At 38.3% G+C, this 11,895-nt stretch overlaps 1 protein-coding gene across 1 annotated transcript; it reads left to right on the forward strand.

The window, feature by feature from the left end:
- Positions 1 to 1,311: 1,311 nt before the first annotated feature.
- LOC104402078 (BTB/POZ domain-containing protein KCTD3-like) lies at positions 1,312 to 11,255 on the forward strand (the record flags this gene model as incomplete). The annotated part of the gene is made up of 9 exons (XM_010009859.1): positions 1,312 to 1,365; positions 2,639 to 2,684; positions 3,345 to 3,418; positions 3,911 to 3,969; positions 4,140 to 4,220; positions 4,738 to 4,881; positions 6,188 to 6,278; positions 7,916 to 8,106; positions 11,140 to 11,255. Coding segments are annotated over 9 exons (856 nt in total), but the record flags the coding sequence as incomplete, so codon positions are not given.
- Positions 11,256 to 11,895: the final 640 nt, after the last annotated feature.

Raw genomic sequence — 11,895 nt, forward strand, 5'->3', positions numbered from 1 at the left:
CAGCCAGTAAAAATAATCAGCTTGTGAAGACTTTTAGAAGGACTGACTGGGGATGCTGCATCCCTTCCCATAGTTACACGCAGTGTCTGGATTAATGTTGGCTAAAATAGGTGTAACTCATTGTTTTCTATTATGCACATACTATAGTATAGTTAATCATCCCTTAATCTTAGAGAAGGGTAGTGGTCTGTATGACTGCTGATAAAAGCTGTGCAAAAATGCAGATATACTTAGAAGTCACTTTCCATTTAAATAGCAAACTGCTTTGATTCTATTTTTAGTGTTTTTAGGAAAGACTTTGTACTTGTTTGTGCTTAGAATGCTGGTGCTGGAGATTTTCTGTTAAGCAGCCACACAATCCACATTTATGCAGAATGGTAGTTCCATACAGCCTTTGTGTTTCCTGTAGGGTATATAAATTAATGCTTTTTGTTTAGCAGTGGAAACAAAAAATACTTTGTAATATATTCCTGTACTGTATGGAAAGTTGCTGTGGAATTCTACTTTTGCATTTCCTTTTTTGATTCCCATTAATGAAGAGGATACCAAAGGTTTTGTAGTCATGGTGCTAATAAGAGGATATATACATTCAGAGAGCTCATGTGGAGTATGAACTGCTTGTCCAAGCTGCCAGTCCAGTCGTTCATGTTCCCTCATGTTAAACCAAAACCAGAAGTATAGAAGAGTTTATAGGTAGTTATTATGTAAAACACTGTCTGGCATTGTAAGTAATACTGTAATCTGCATTATTTCATAATATGATTCAGAGTAAATGCCCTTGGAGGGCCTAAATAGCAAATGGCAAACAACTGAAGTTACTGTAAAATACTAACTTTAAACTCATTGTGGTCTTTTGCCATGCACAATGTAGCACCCCTTAAGTCCTAAGTAAGAGTACCATGCAGTTAGTTACAAACATAGCACGCTGTCCGTTAACTTCTATTTCAGTGGCTGCCTTTTGTGTGGTTGCTTTTGTGGGGGAATGGGAGGGTTGTTTGTTTGTCAAGTTTAATGCTTGATAAAAAAAATCCAGAGTAGGAGAACCGGAAAATGTAGGATTTTGGGGACAGTGTATTACAAACATAGAAATAATAACACTTTAGGGGGTCTCTGGACAGTTGAGCTTCATGTTTAAGGACAATCTGTGCAAAGAATCTACAACTTCTTTGACTTTTTGCAGATGTTTAAATGATCTCAAACCTTCCAAATGTGTTTGATATCAGCTTTGTAGGACAAATCAAAGAATTTTGATAAAGCAGACTTCTTTCCAATTTTACAGCTGATTGTAAACTTGTAACTTTGGTTTCCTAGGTTCAGCACTTCGAGACAAACACTGATGTGGATTCCAGACTCCTTTTTTTCCAGGTATTTGTAATAGATAATCACATTAAAGAAACACAAATTAAGTAATTAAATATACATACATATATATACATATACACATATATATATCTTCTTGGTTCTTCATTTATGCTGTTAATAGTGTCTTTATTCATTAATGCTTTTCCCCCTACTCAAGCAATGGGACAGATTCATTTGAAGTAAGCTGTTATCCAAAAGGCATCTTTTGTCTTGAATGATGCCATGGCAGCTTATATGTGCTGAAAAGCTGTCACTTTTTAGACTTAGTGTTATGGAAATAAGGCTCCAAATCTGTAGGAAATGCAGGAGATCCTACTGACTCTATTACTATATTACCACTTGGGATCTTATTGACTACACAGTAGCACTGCCTGTAATGTTGTTTGAATTATTGCTGTACCCTGAGTTAACTCAAAAGTTTTGAGGATTTTAAGCCACAGTACAGGAGCTGTTGAATTATTGCACATCCTTTTGCTAACTTTTATGTCCATTTATGTTTTGCTAACTTTTATGTACCATTGCTACTCATGTAGGTTGTGCTGATTACTGGTTGTACCCCAGTAATTTTGTGCTGTAGTTGCTGGACCTCTGTCACCCCAGTTAATCCTAAACACGTCAAAGAAATCCTGACATGTAAAAGGCTGTCAGTTTCACTTCCTTACATGTAATTTTTGTGCTCTAGACTTCCTGCCCGACAAAAGCCGGTCACTGACAGAGACAGGCAGCATTACCTGCTCCTGTTTTACTGAAATGTTAGGATAAATGGAGTGCCAGGGAAGCATCACCTTCTTCAAAGCATGGAAGGAAAGGCACAAGGAGGTGCCTTGCTCCCATGCTATTCCGCAGTCTCTCAACTCAAAGTATACTAAGGAGTTTGTTCTGAAAGTTATCCGGGACTGGCAAATCTCAGAGGTAATTGTCCAGACTTGGATGGAATCTTAAAATAAAACTATTGACATTACTTAGTTTGCTTCTTATCTGTAAAACAAGGTTTTGGTGTTGTGTTTTCTATGGAGCTGGAGCAAAAGTGCTTTGAGCTCATGGGAGAGAAACTTTGAAGAAAAATTGTGTAAAAACTCATCCACTCCATTCTGGCTCAGCAAGTCCCTGCAGAATTGATTGTTTGCTCTTGCTTTTTACTTCACTAGCTTTTACTGTTTTACCAAAATGCAAGTGCCATTAGACAAAGAGAGCAAAGGGACTAAGAGGGTCGCTAACCTGTATTTCTGTAAGTACATTTCCAAGGGACATCTAATGAAGCTTTCCTGTCTTTCAGTTTGCTGAGTGGAAGAATTTCAACACTGAAGGATGAAACTGGTGCTGTGAGTAGTAAACCTGATAACTCAGTCATTTAACATTATGCTTTAAGTTAGGTTCTCTCCTAAATAATATTCACTGTGGGTTCTAAGGGGAATTACACTGCCTGAGTCAGTCTAAACATTCATGAAAATTAATGACATCTCTAATTTTTTTCCTGGTTCTCCTCTTCGTTCCAAGATAAATGAAACTGGAACAATGTGTGTATTTTTGTGCTCATTCTGCATTGTAGACAATGCAGAGACAGCAACTGTACTTTATTTAAACAGAAAAACTACTTACTGCTGTATTGCAGAGAGAAGCTATCATTAGATAGCTATTGCATATGTAGTTGAGTAATCCTGACATGGAAATGCAGCTTTAGTTGGCAGATAGATACAGAAAAACGGCTGTTTCAATGAGGGTACCTCTTGACCTTTGTGGAGACTCTAGAACTTAAAGAACATGCTTGTTAAGTGCCGTCTCTTTGCAACAGTGTTTGTATAGATGTCTTCTAAGAATGTTGAGCTGGTGTACGGTAGGAGAATAATGAGAGGAAAGGAGAGGCCCAAAAGCTTTGGGTTATGTTTGTCTACCTCATCTTCAATTCCTCTTTCCCATGCTCAGCATAAAAAAGCATTTTACTTGGTGGTTGCTCCATAAAGTACAGCGATTTTTCCTTGCAGATATTTATTGATCGTGATCCAGCAGCATTTGCACCCATTTTAAATTTTCTTCGCACAAAGGAGTTAGACTTAAGGTAAGAAGTTCTCCTTATGTCAAGTGAAGGTTAATTTGATCAGATGCATTAGTAGAAAACCTTTTCAAATGAGGCTTGTTCAGTTTTACTTATCTAGGTGGGTGCCCAGTATATGACTCTGCTCCCTGATAGGTCTGGGACTATGTCTAGAGTATGTGTATATATCTATATCTATATCTATCTATCTATCTATCTATATATCTGGCATGGTGGAGGCAGAAATGGTAGTGTTACATTTTGTTAGTGCATTCTTGTAATTGAAGCCACTTGCAGCAATGTATTTATTGTTTCTGTATCCTTACTTTAACGAAAGGTAATTAATGCTGAGATCACTTTGAAATCTCACACATCAACATGTTGAATGCATTTGGTGGCAATTCTTTAAACGGCTGGGTAGCTTCATGTTCACATTGTGTAATATCTAGTTAATGTGCTAGTATTTATATTCTAGGTATTACTCACCTTGTCCTCGTGTTGTTTTGTTTTTTCTAGGGGAGTAAGTATTAATGTTCTCAGGCATGAAGCTGAATTCTATGGAATCACTCCTTTAGGTAACTTACTTTTTAATACCAGGTCATCTCATTTTTATTCTTGTAGAAATGACCCTCTTGCAAGTTCTGGGCAGTCGTGAAGATTTTCAAACTTACTGATAGAGAAGGTTATTTGAAATAATGTTTCCTAGGAAGTCAAAATTGTGGTCATATCTTGTTTTTCTCCTTAGTGAGAAGATTGCTATTATGTGAAGAACTGGAACGCTCATCTTGTGGCAGTGTCCTTTTTCATGGCTACCTGCCTCCTCCAGGTATTTTTGCATTAACGGTCTGATGTTGCTTGTGGTCACTTACTGCTTTAGTTTATGGGAGCAATTGGCTGAGGTAGTTACTCCACCTGTCGAACTATCAAGAGAAGGCTCTCCCATGGGAAGATTAAGATGAATGGTTGAATCAAACATTGTTCTGATTCAAACCCAAGGCTTTTATATGTATGCTGTATGTAATGGCATATTTAGAGTATTGGGCAGGAGGTTGTAGCATGTTAATAGGAAGCAGGTTTTGTTTGATAGTAGACTAGTGTAGAGATTCTTCAAGTATGTTATCGGCATGGAGTGCTTTCTTCTTTCTGAAGGTACAGTTACTTCAGGTACCCTAAGTCTAGGTGACAAATCGCCACAAATGAGCTTTCCTTAACAATAGGGGTACTTGAAATAGACTTTAGATCAAAGTGCATGATTATTAATCCTGTATTTTGGAAAGTGAATGAATATCTGTTATATTGCTAAAGTTTATGGAGTGGAACAAAACATCTCTTTTCTTTTATAGGCATTCCCAATCGTAAAATAAATAATACTGCCGGGCCACCATCTGATGTTAGAACTGGTCAAAACTGCTCCGAGAGTGAGATTCATGGAGGTGGTGGTGTCCAACCTACACTTGCTGGTACTGGGGAAGGTACAGTCAGGCTAGGTGAGGAATGTCAGTTCTAAACCCAAAACAAATTGCAAAGGTGATTGTCACTGGGTAATAAAAGCTGAGTGACTATTTGTGGTTTCAGTCTGTTATTCAGTGTTTGCCTTAATCTGAATTGCTGAATACTTACTTAAACACTACTCCCTATACAGTATTTAAGGCTCACTGCTATACAATCAAGGTATGAGGCTGAGAGAAAGGCAAATCAGAGTTCTTCATGCAGGCTCCTTAGACAAATAACTTTCACTGTACTAAAGCCATGATAAAAAATAGATGGACCAATGTCTCCTTGGTCTTTGTTCAGGACCTCCTTCCTACTTTTGCTTTTCTTTCTTGCTCCTGGTGCCTCCCTCTTGCCCTGCAAGAGTTGAGTTTTTAGTGTAAAGGTGGTCTTCAGTTGTTTGACGATACAGAGTATATTCCATATAAAATATATAAAACTACAAATAAGATAGGGTTGAATTCTGTCATTTTCCAGCTTTTGACTTTGCAGGCAAAAAGATGCTGCTAGCATTGTCATACCTCTGCTGTAAAGTGTGAATATAATATAATAATTGTAAATTGTAGCAGTGTTGGGAAAATCTAGAGTATGTTAAAAGGTGAATCTCCATCCAGGTAATAGAAAAATAAGCCTTGGGTATGAATTGCTGATCCTTCTTTGTGAGTTGCTGCAGGTTTGGGGAAAAACGGGCAGTCATGGGGAAAATGAGAGAGAAGACGAAGTCTTTAGGTATTAGTTCTTTAGCGTACCAAGGTTGAGAGCTAACGTGGGGAAGTACCATAATCACTGATTTCCAGGGCTGTCCAATACTTCTGCCACACCTGATTTAGTTATAGCTTGGAAACAGGCATGCTCCCACTGTGTAATAAATGGAGGAGCTGTAGGTATTCTGAGATGCTGGAAATCTCAGTTCAACAGTCTATAACAAGAATGCAGGGTTGCACCAAGTAGTTGGAAAGAACGTTTACAAAATAGAGCATTGTTTCTTATTTTTACCAATTTTTACCAATTTGGTAGGCTTTAAAACTAAGGCATGTATTTGACTTTTCACAGTTATGGACATTTTGTATTGTAGTGGCTGAGATGAAATAATTAAGAACTTCTGGTGAAGAACTGTAAGAGTTGTAAAAATTGTGAGGAGTAATATTGCTAACTAGAGTCTAGCTGAAAATCTTTCTTCAGAAAGTTCATTAACCAAGTTTCTGTTGCCTGTTGAGCAGAGAGCTCTATCTTGTTACAGATGAGCAGAGGCATCTTCCAGTACCCATCACCTGACTCACTTCAGTTTGTTGTTGTTTTTAGGATTTCCTGTGGACCCACGGAAAGTCCTAATAGTAGCTGGCCACCACAACTGGATAGTAGCTGCCTATGCCCATTTTGCTGTTTGCTACAGGTATGAATATAGTTGTTTGTCAGGTTCTAGGAATCTGAAACAAAAAACTCCAAACAAACAAACTCAAAATAATTTCTATAAGCAAAGCAAAAAGATGGCTTTAGTGTGAAATAACAGTAGATCACTTGCATTCAGTTTGGCTCTATAAATCAGAGTTGCTGCTTTTATTGGTGCAAATAAATCGCTTGATAGGAATTCATATTTTGCTGCTCTCCTGTTGATTTTGATGCTGTTGCAAAGTAATGGACTCCAAAACCCATTTTAAAGCACTTGAAACAGTGAATGGATTTTTGCTCCATAAGTGATGTACCTTGTATTAAACTTCATCTTAGCAGAACTGTTAAGCACTTGCTACTTCACCTGGGTGGCTGGGAAGTGTCTAAGTGTCTTGTAAACAAACTGGCTATTTATTAACATCAGCTGAAGATAAGTAACCACCTTCATATTCCAGAAGCTATTTTTAGTTCACATCTGGTAGGCTTGATTTAATTGATGGCTGTCTTTTCAATGGAAAGTAATGTTTAACAAGAGCTATTGCTAAAAACCAATCTAACACTGCTGTTGTGTGGCTCAGAAACAGAAGGGAGAATAGTGTGATGTGAGTAGCTTCTTTCTAGTTACTGCCAAGCTGAAGCTATAGTTTTCTGCCTTTTTCACTATATACAATACTAATTTATTTGCTTAAACTTGGTAACTTAACTCACATCTAACTTGTCCACCGTGTTCACCGCTGCAGTTTTGTTTGCTTTAATTTGTACTAGAAGATGTGGCCTCTCTTGCTCTATTCAATATTCTTGGTTTCAATTATGTGTAATATAGTCTGACTGGAGAAGGAGGCAATGATTTGCCATCATTGTCCCCTCCTTAGGATTTTTATCTCTACCTGTTTTCCTTTAAGTGAAAGATTCACTCATGTGAATCTCACTCTGTGGTGCTTCAGCTCCAGGCAGGATGCAGTGCTGAAGTGAAAGAATGGCAAAAAAAATACCAGATAGTGTTTCTGCTTCGCATGTTCACATTTATATAATTTGACTGCTGAGATTTAGTGTGCTTTAGCTGAGTTGCAAAGTATCTAAATTATTGCCTGAAATTAAAGCAGATAAATTGTGGTTTTTCTGGTATTAGGTAAGTCTTTAAAATGCACAGGCAAATGATTCTCTAAAAATAAAGCTTATAGTCAATTCAGTCTTATCTGTTTACAGTATGCCATAAACAGAAAATGCAACTTAGCACAGCTTTATGCTAGAGCATGATTGGGTGTCTTATGTGATGCATAATTTCCAGAGGAAAGGTATCTTAATAGAGATTTCTTCAAAAGAGATTTCTTCAAAAGTCTTACGCTGAACCTCTAGCATTTGTTTAGCCCAAGCTTTTGGCTTGGTCTTTATATCAGATGTGCTAATATGAAGAAAAAGCCCAGTACAGGGGTTCAGTAGCTGCAAAGCACTGAAATAATGTGCAGTATCAGACTTCAAGGAGGGGAAAAATCCCAGCAGCTTTTGTAGACTGTAATGCTTAACTGGAATTGGAAGTTTTGTGGCTTAGCTCTAAGACTGGATCAGCCACATTGGTTCAGGTTTAGACTGAGTTGTCTGTTTCTGAATCTCTTACCTCTGCTGCCTCCTTTGCCCTTCCAGAATCAAAGAGTCATCTGGGTGGCAGCAAGTGTTCACAAGCCCCTATCTGGACTGGACAATTGAGCGAGTGGCTCTCAACGCTAAGGTGGTTGGAGGACCTCATGGAGACAAGGATAAGATGGTTGCAGTTGCCTCAGAGAGTAGCATAATCTTGTGGAGCATTCAAGATGGTGGTAGTGGCAGTGAAATTGGTAACTATAATTGCCTGGCCTTTTTATTTTTGTGTGTGTGTTTAACCAGGAAGAAGTCTGTGACCTTATTTTGAGGTATGTGTGATCTATAGCGTCCTGTATACGCTTTCACAAAGTGACAAAGCATGCTTATAGCACAGCAACCTATGACAGCATATTAACTTTCTTCTCTGTCATGCTAGAGGAATCCTCCTTTCTTAAACAGATGGACAATAAAAAAGCAGTCTGTTTACTGAACAGGTACTAACACTGTTCAGTTTGAGGTTTTTGTGTAAGCATGCAAATTAAGAGTTAAACTTTTCCCAGGACTTGCATTTGAATCTAGGCCATAGAGCAAAGGAACTTAAGTTTCTGATAGGGAAAGTTACAGATATTGAGAAATTCTGCTCTTTTCTTTCCTTAGTCATATTAAAGCCATGTTTTTACATGGAGATGATGGAAAGATTTCAGTTCTCTGTCCAACGTAATTCATAAATGGAATTTGGAAGATGAAAATATCTTTTCATAACTATATAGAAAAAGCACTCTCTACTGCCCTAAGCATACAGGAATGACTGCTTGTACACCTTGGCGCTAAAGGACACTCAATTAGGGAGGCTTAAGAAATAGCAGGAAGGTATTTCAGAAGTAAATATTCCTTGGTGATGATCTGATGGCTTGTCTGACTCTGTTGTTCAAATAGAGGGCAAATTTCAGAGGTAGTGAAGGGAACAGTATTAGGACCTCCCTCTAGCCTAATTCTTGGTGTTTGAATAACCGCTGTATGCCAGTGATGTTTTCCCTTGGGCAGTAGATACCGCTAACCAAGTATGACAGCAGTCTCCTTCTGTGGACACTTTTCTTTGAAATTTAATGCTGAGTTGATTTGTTATTAGATGTATCTCCATATGTAACTCCATGAGAATTAATGCAGTCGTTAATTAAAGTCAAAAAGACGAGATGCAAGTTTTGATCCATGGGCTTGTAAAGGAAGAACTTACCTGAATGATGTAATTTCTAGCTATGTTAAAGGCTGTTGCTTTTTTTTCCCCCACACTTGAATGAGTGGAAACACCAGGTCAGATTTGAAGATTGGAAAGGCAAGGGTCTTACATCAGATAATGCAGCTGATTATTTGTGACTTGCAGAGTTCCTTATATATAAGCATGGTCAGCTCAACAGAAAAGGAGGTTCCATTGTCCTTAAAAACAACACTATGAAAGGTGTGTCTAACAGTTGCACATGAAATATTTCTACTAAACAGGGCGTAAATATTGCACTTAAGAAACCTTTTCTCCTTTTATGCTCCCATTGTCCAAATCTTAAAGGCAGGGAAGAGTTAGTGACAACTGTACTCCTGTAATAGGCATTGCTTTAAGCACTATGCTATTACATTTCTCCTGTATTTTCTGGTTTCATTAGCTGCTTATCTTAGCTTGGCATTTGCAGTAAGATACGGGAAGCAACATCTCAGATTTTTGGAAATGAAGTGCAAAGAGACACAAAAACCATAAGTGGACTTCTAATGAAAACTAAAATCTGCCAGTATCATAAGTTTCTGATAACTCCGACTACAACTCAACATGGCAACAAAACTGGAGGAAGCACTTTTGCTAAACAGGCTGTCCTGCATAGAAGTGATTTCCTGAAACAAAAGGAAATCCCACTTGGGGCAGAGGGGAGCAGAGAGAAAGTGCCTCCAGGATTGAATCTTTAGTCTGACTAACACTGATCAAAATGTGCCTCTTTTGGATAACAGGTCATGCTGCTTGGCTTAAAAACCCCTGAAATGTGCTTGTGCTTAATAGTAATAACTTGAATAGAGCTGTCTTGTTTCCTTGTAGAGACAGATGCTTGCAGTCCTGCTTGGTGTTAGAGATACAGTACATCATGCCAAAGAAACTACTTGTTCCAAACAGTTGCTGGAGCCTGGTGATGCCATCCTCAGAAAATTGTGTGGGCTGGCAGCTTTGTGATAGAGCTCTCCCACGGCGCTCTCTTGCCTTTCAATATTACTTACATAAGACACTGCTGCTGGAGTGCTGCTGTAAGCAGTATTTTACTGAGAGGGACCCTTAAGACAAGAGCCTGTCATTACATATAGCATTGTCTCCCCTGGGAATGGGTCTCAGATTGTTGAGCCTAAGCAGGACTGACACTTCAAATTCCTCCAGACCATTCAAGCTGTCTTCCTTGATTTCCTTGAACCTCATCCTTCTCTGGAGTAATCAATTCTAGTTGTTTCTGTGGATTTTGTCTTATTGCCTTTCTCACATGACCTGTATGGCTGAATCTTACCTGCACTGAATGATTGTACTGTGCTCTGGAAAACAGTTTAGCATCCTAATTAAAGCTAAGTATATGTTGAGTTTCCTGAGATTCCTTCTCAGGGTGTAACAGAGGGCTGTTCTTGGTTGGGAATGGCACTCTGTTCATTTGGATTTGTCCGAAACAACGTTGGGAAATAAGGATTAAGCCTTGTAGCTGTACTTAGTTTCTAAAATTTGTTTTCAGACTGCATCTCTTTGATTGGACTTCAAAAGAGAGAACTTGTAATACTTTAAAAGATAACTGCAGACTAATCCAGCACAAATATTTCTAGTGAAACCCATGAAATTACTGCTTCTTAAATGACTCTTCATAGTCACAGATTCTATGAAAACAACAACAAAAAAATCCTGCTTACTGTAATAGAATTTTGGGGTTTTATTTATATTTTAATGTCTCAGACTGTCTAAAGCCCTTTGAGGACTTGATGGCTGTAGGAAAATAAGTAATGCATATTTTGCATGGACTCTTCCTACTTCTCTTTCTTCCTTTCTCCTTCCCAAGCAACGATTGCATCAGAAGAGGTGAGATCATGCTGCTATTCAGTTTAATGGAACCCAGTTTGCTGCTTGAATGGTGCCTCCCCTAGCACACTGCAAACCCAGTTTTGACTTCTTTTTTTGCTACTGCAATGAAAATGACATGATAATAGTGAAGAGATTCCATTGTTACTGTTTTTTCTCTTTATTTTAGATATGCTTCACAGACTCTTCATTTGTTTTGTAGGAGTGTTCAGTCTTGGAGTCCCTGTAGATGCTCTCTTCTTCATTGGCAACCAGTTGGTGGCTACAAGCCATACAGGGAAGGTGGGAGTGTGGAATGCTGTGACTCAGCATTGGCAGGTGTGTTCAGTTCCATTTTTTGCATCACTTCTAATAAGCTGGTATTTCTTCTTGTAAAAAGAGACTCAAACAATCTAAAAGCATGTGAAATGCTTGTCACAGGGTTTTCAGCCCTGACTTGTGTCACAGAGTTTGCCACCTTGGTATCTAAGTATGTGCCTGTGAGCAGAATGTTGAATTGTTTGGTACTACCAAGCATGCTTTTTTAGGCTTTCAGATAAAAGGATGTGGTGTGATTTTGGAGTAATAAATGTCACGTGTATGTATATTTAAACATCCTTGTGGGTTGGTCAGAGCCTTGGGCAACACGTGAGGCATCTCTGCCCATGGCAGGGGGTTGGGACTAGATGATCTTAAGGTCCTTTCCAACCCAAACCATTCTATGATTCTGTGATTACTAACTTTGTAAAAATTACCTAGGATCATAGGAAATAAAAATGTTGGGAATGCATGACAGCAGTTTCTGAAAAAGAAACAGGAAGGGATCTTAAAAGTTGTTTTACACTGGGAGACTCTTCAGCAAAAATGTACATGGATATGGTTTAAAGATATTTGTCTTGCATGTTGATGCTTCTGACTGCACTGACTTTATTATTATATATTATATACTATTATTATACATTATATACTATTATAATTA

This window comes from Nestor notabilis, unplaced genomic scaffold (genome assembly GCF_000696875.1).
Source record: "Nestor notabilis isolate BGI_N333 unplaced genomic scaffold, ASM69687v1 scaffold9132, whole genome shotgun sequence".
In the NCBI taxonomy this organism is placed as follows: Eukaryota; Metazoa; Chordata; class Aves; order Psittaciformes; family Psittacidae; genus Nestor; species Nestor notabilis.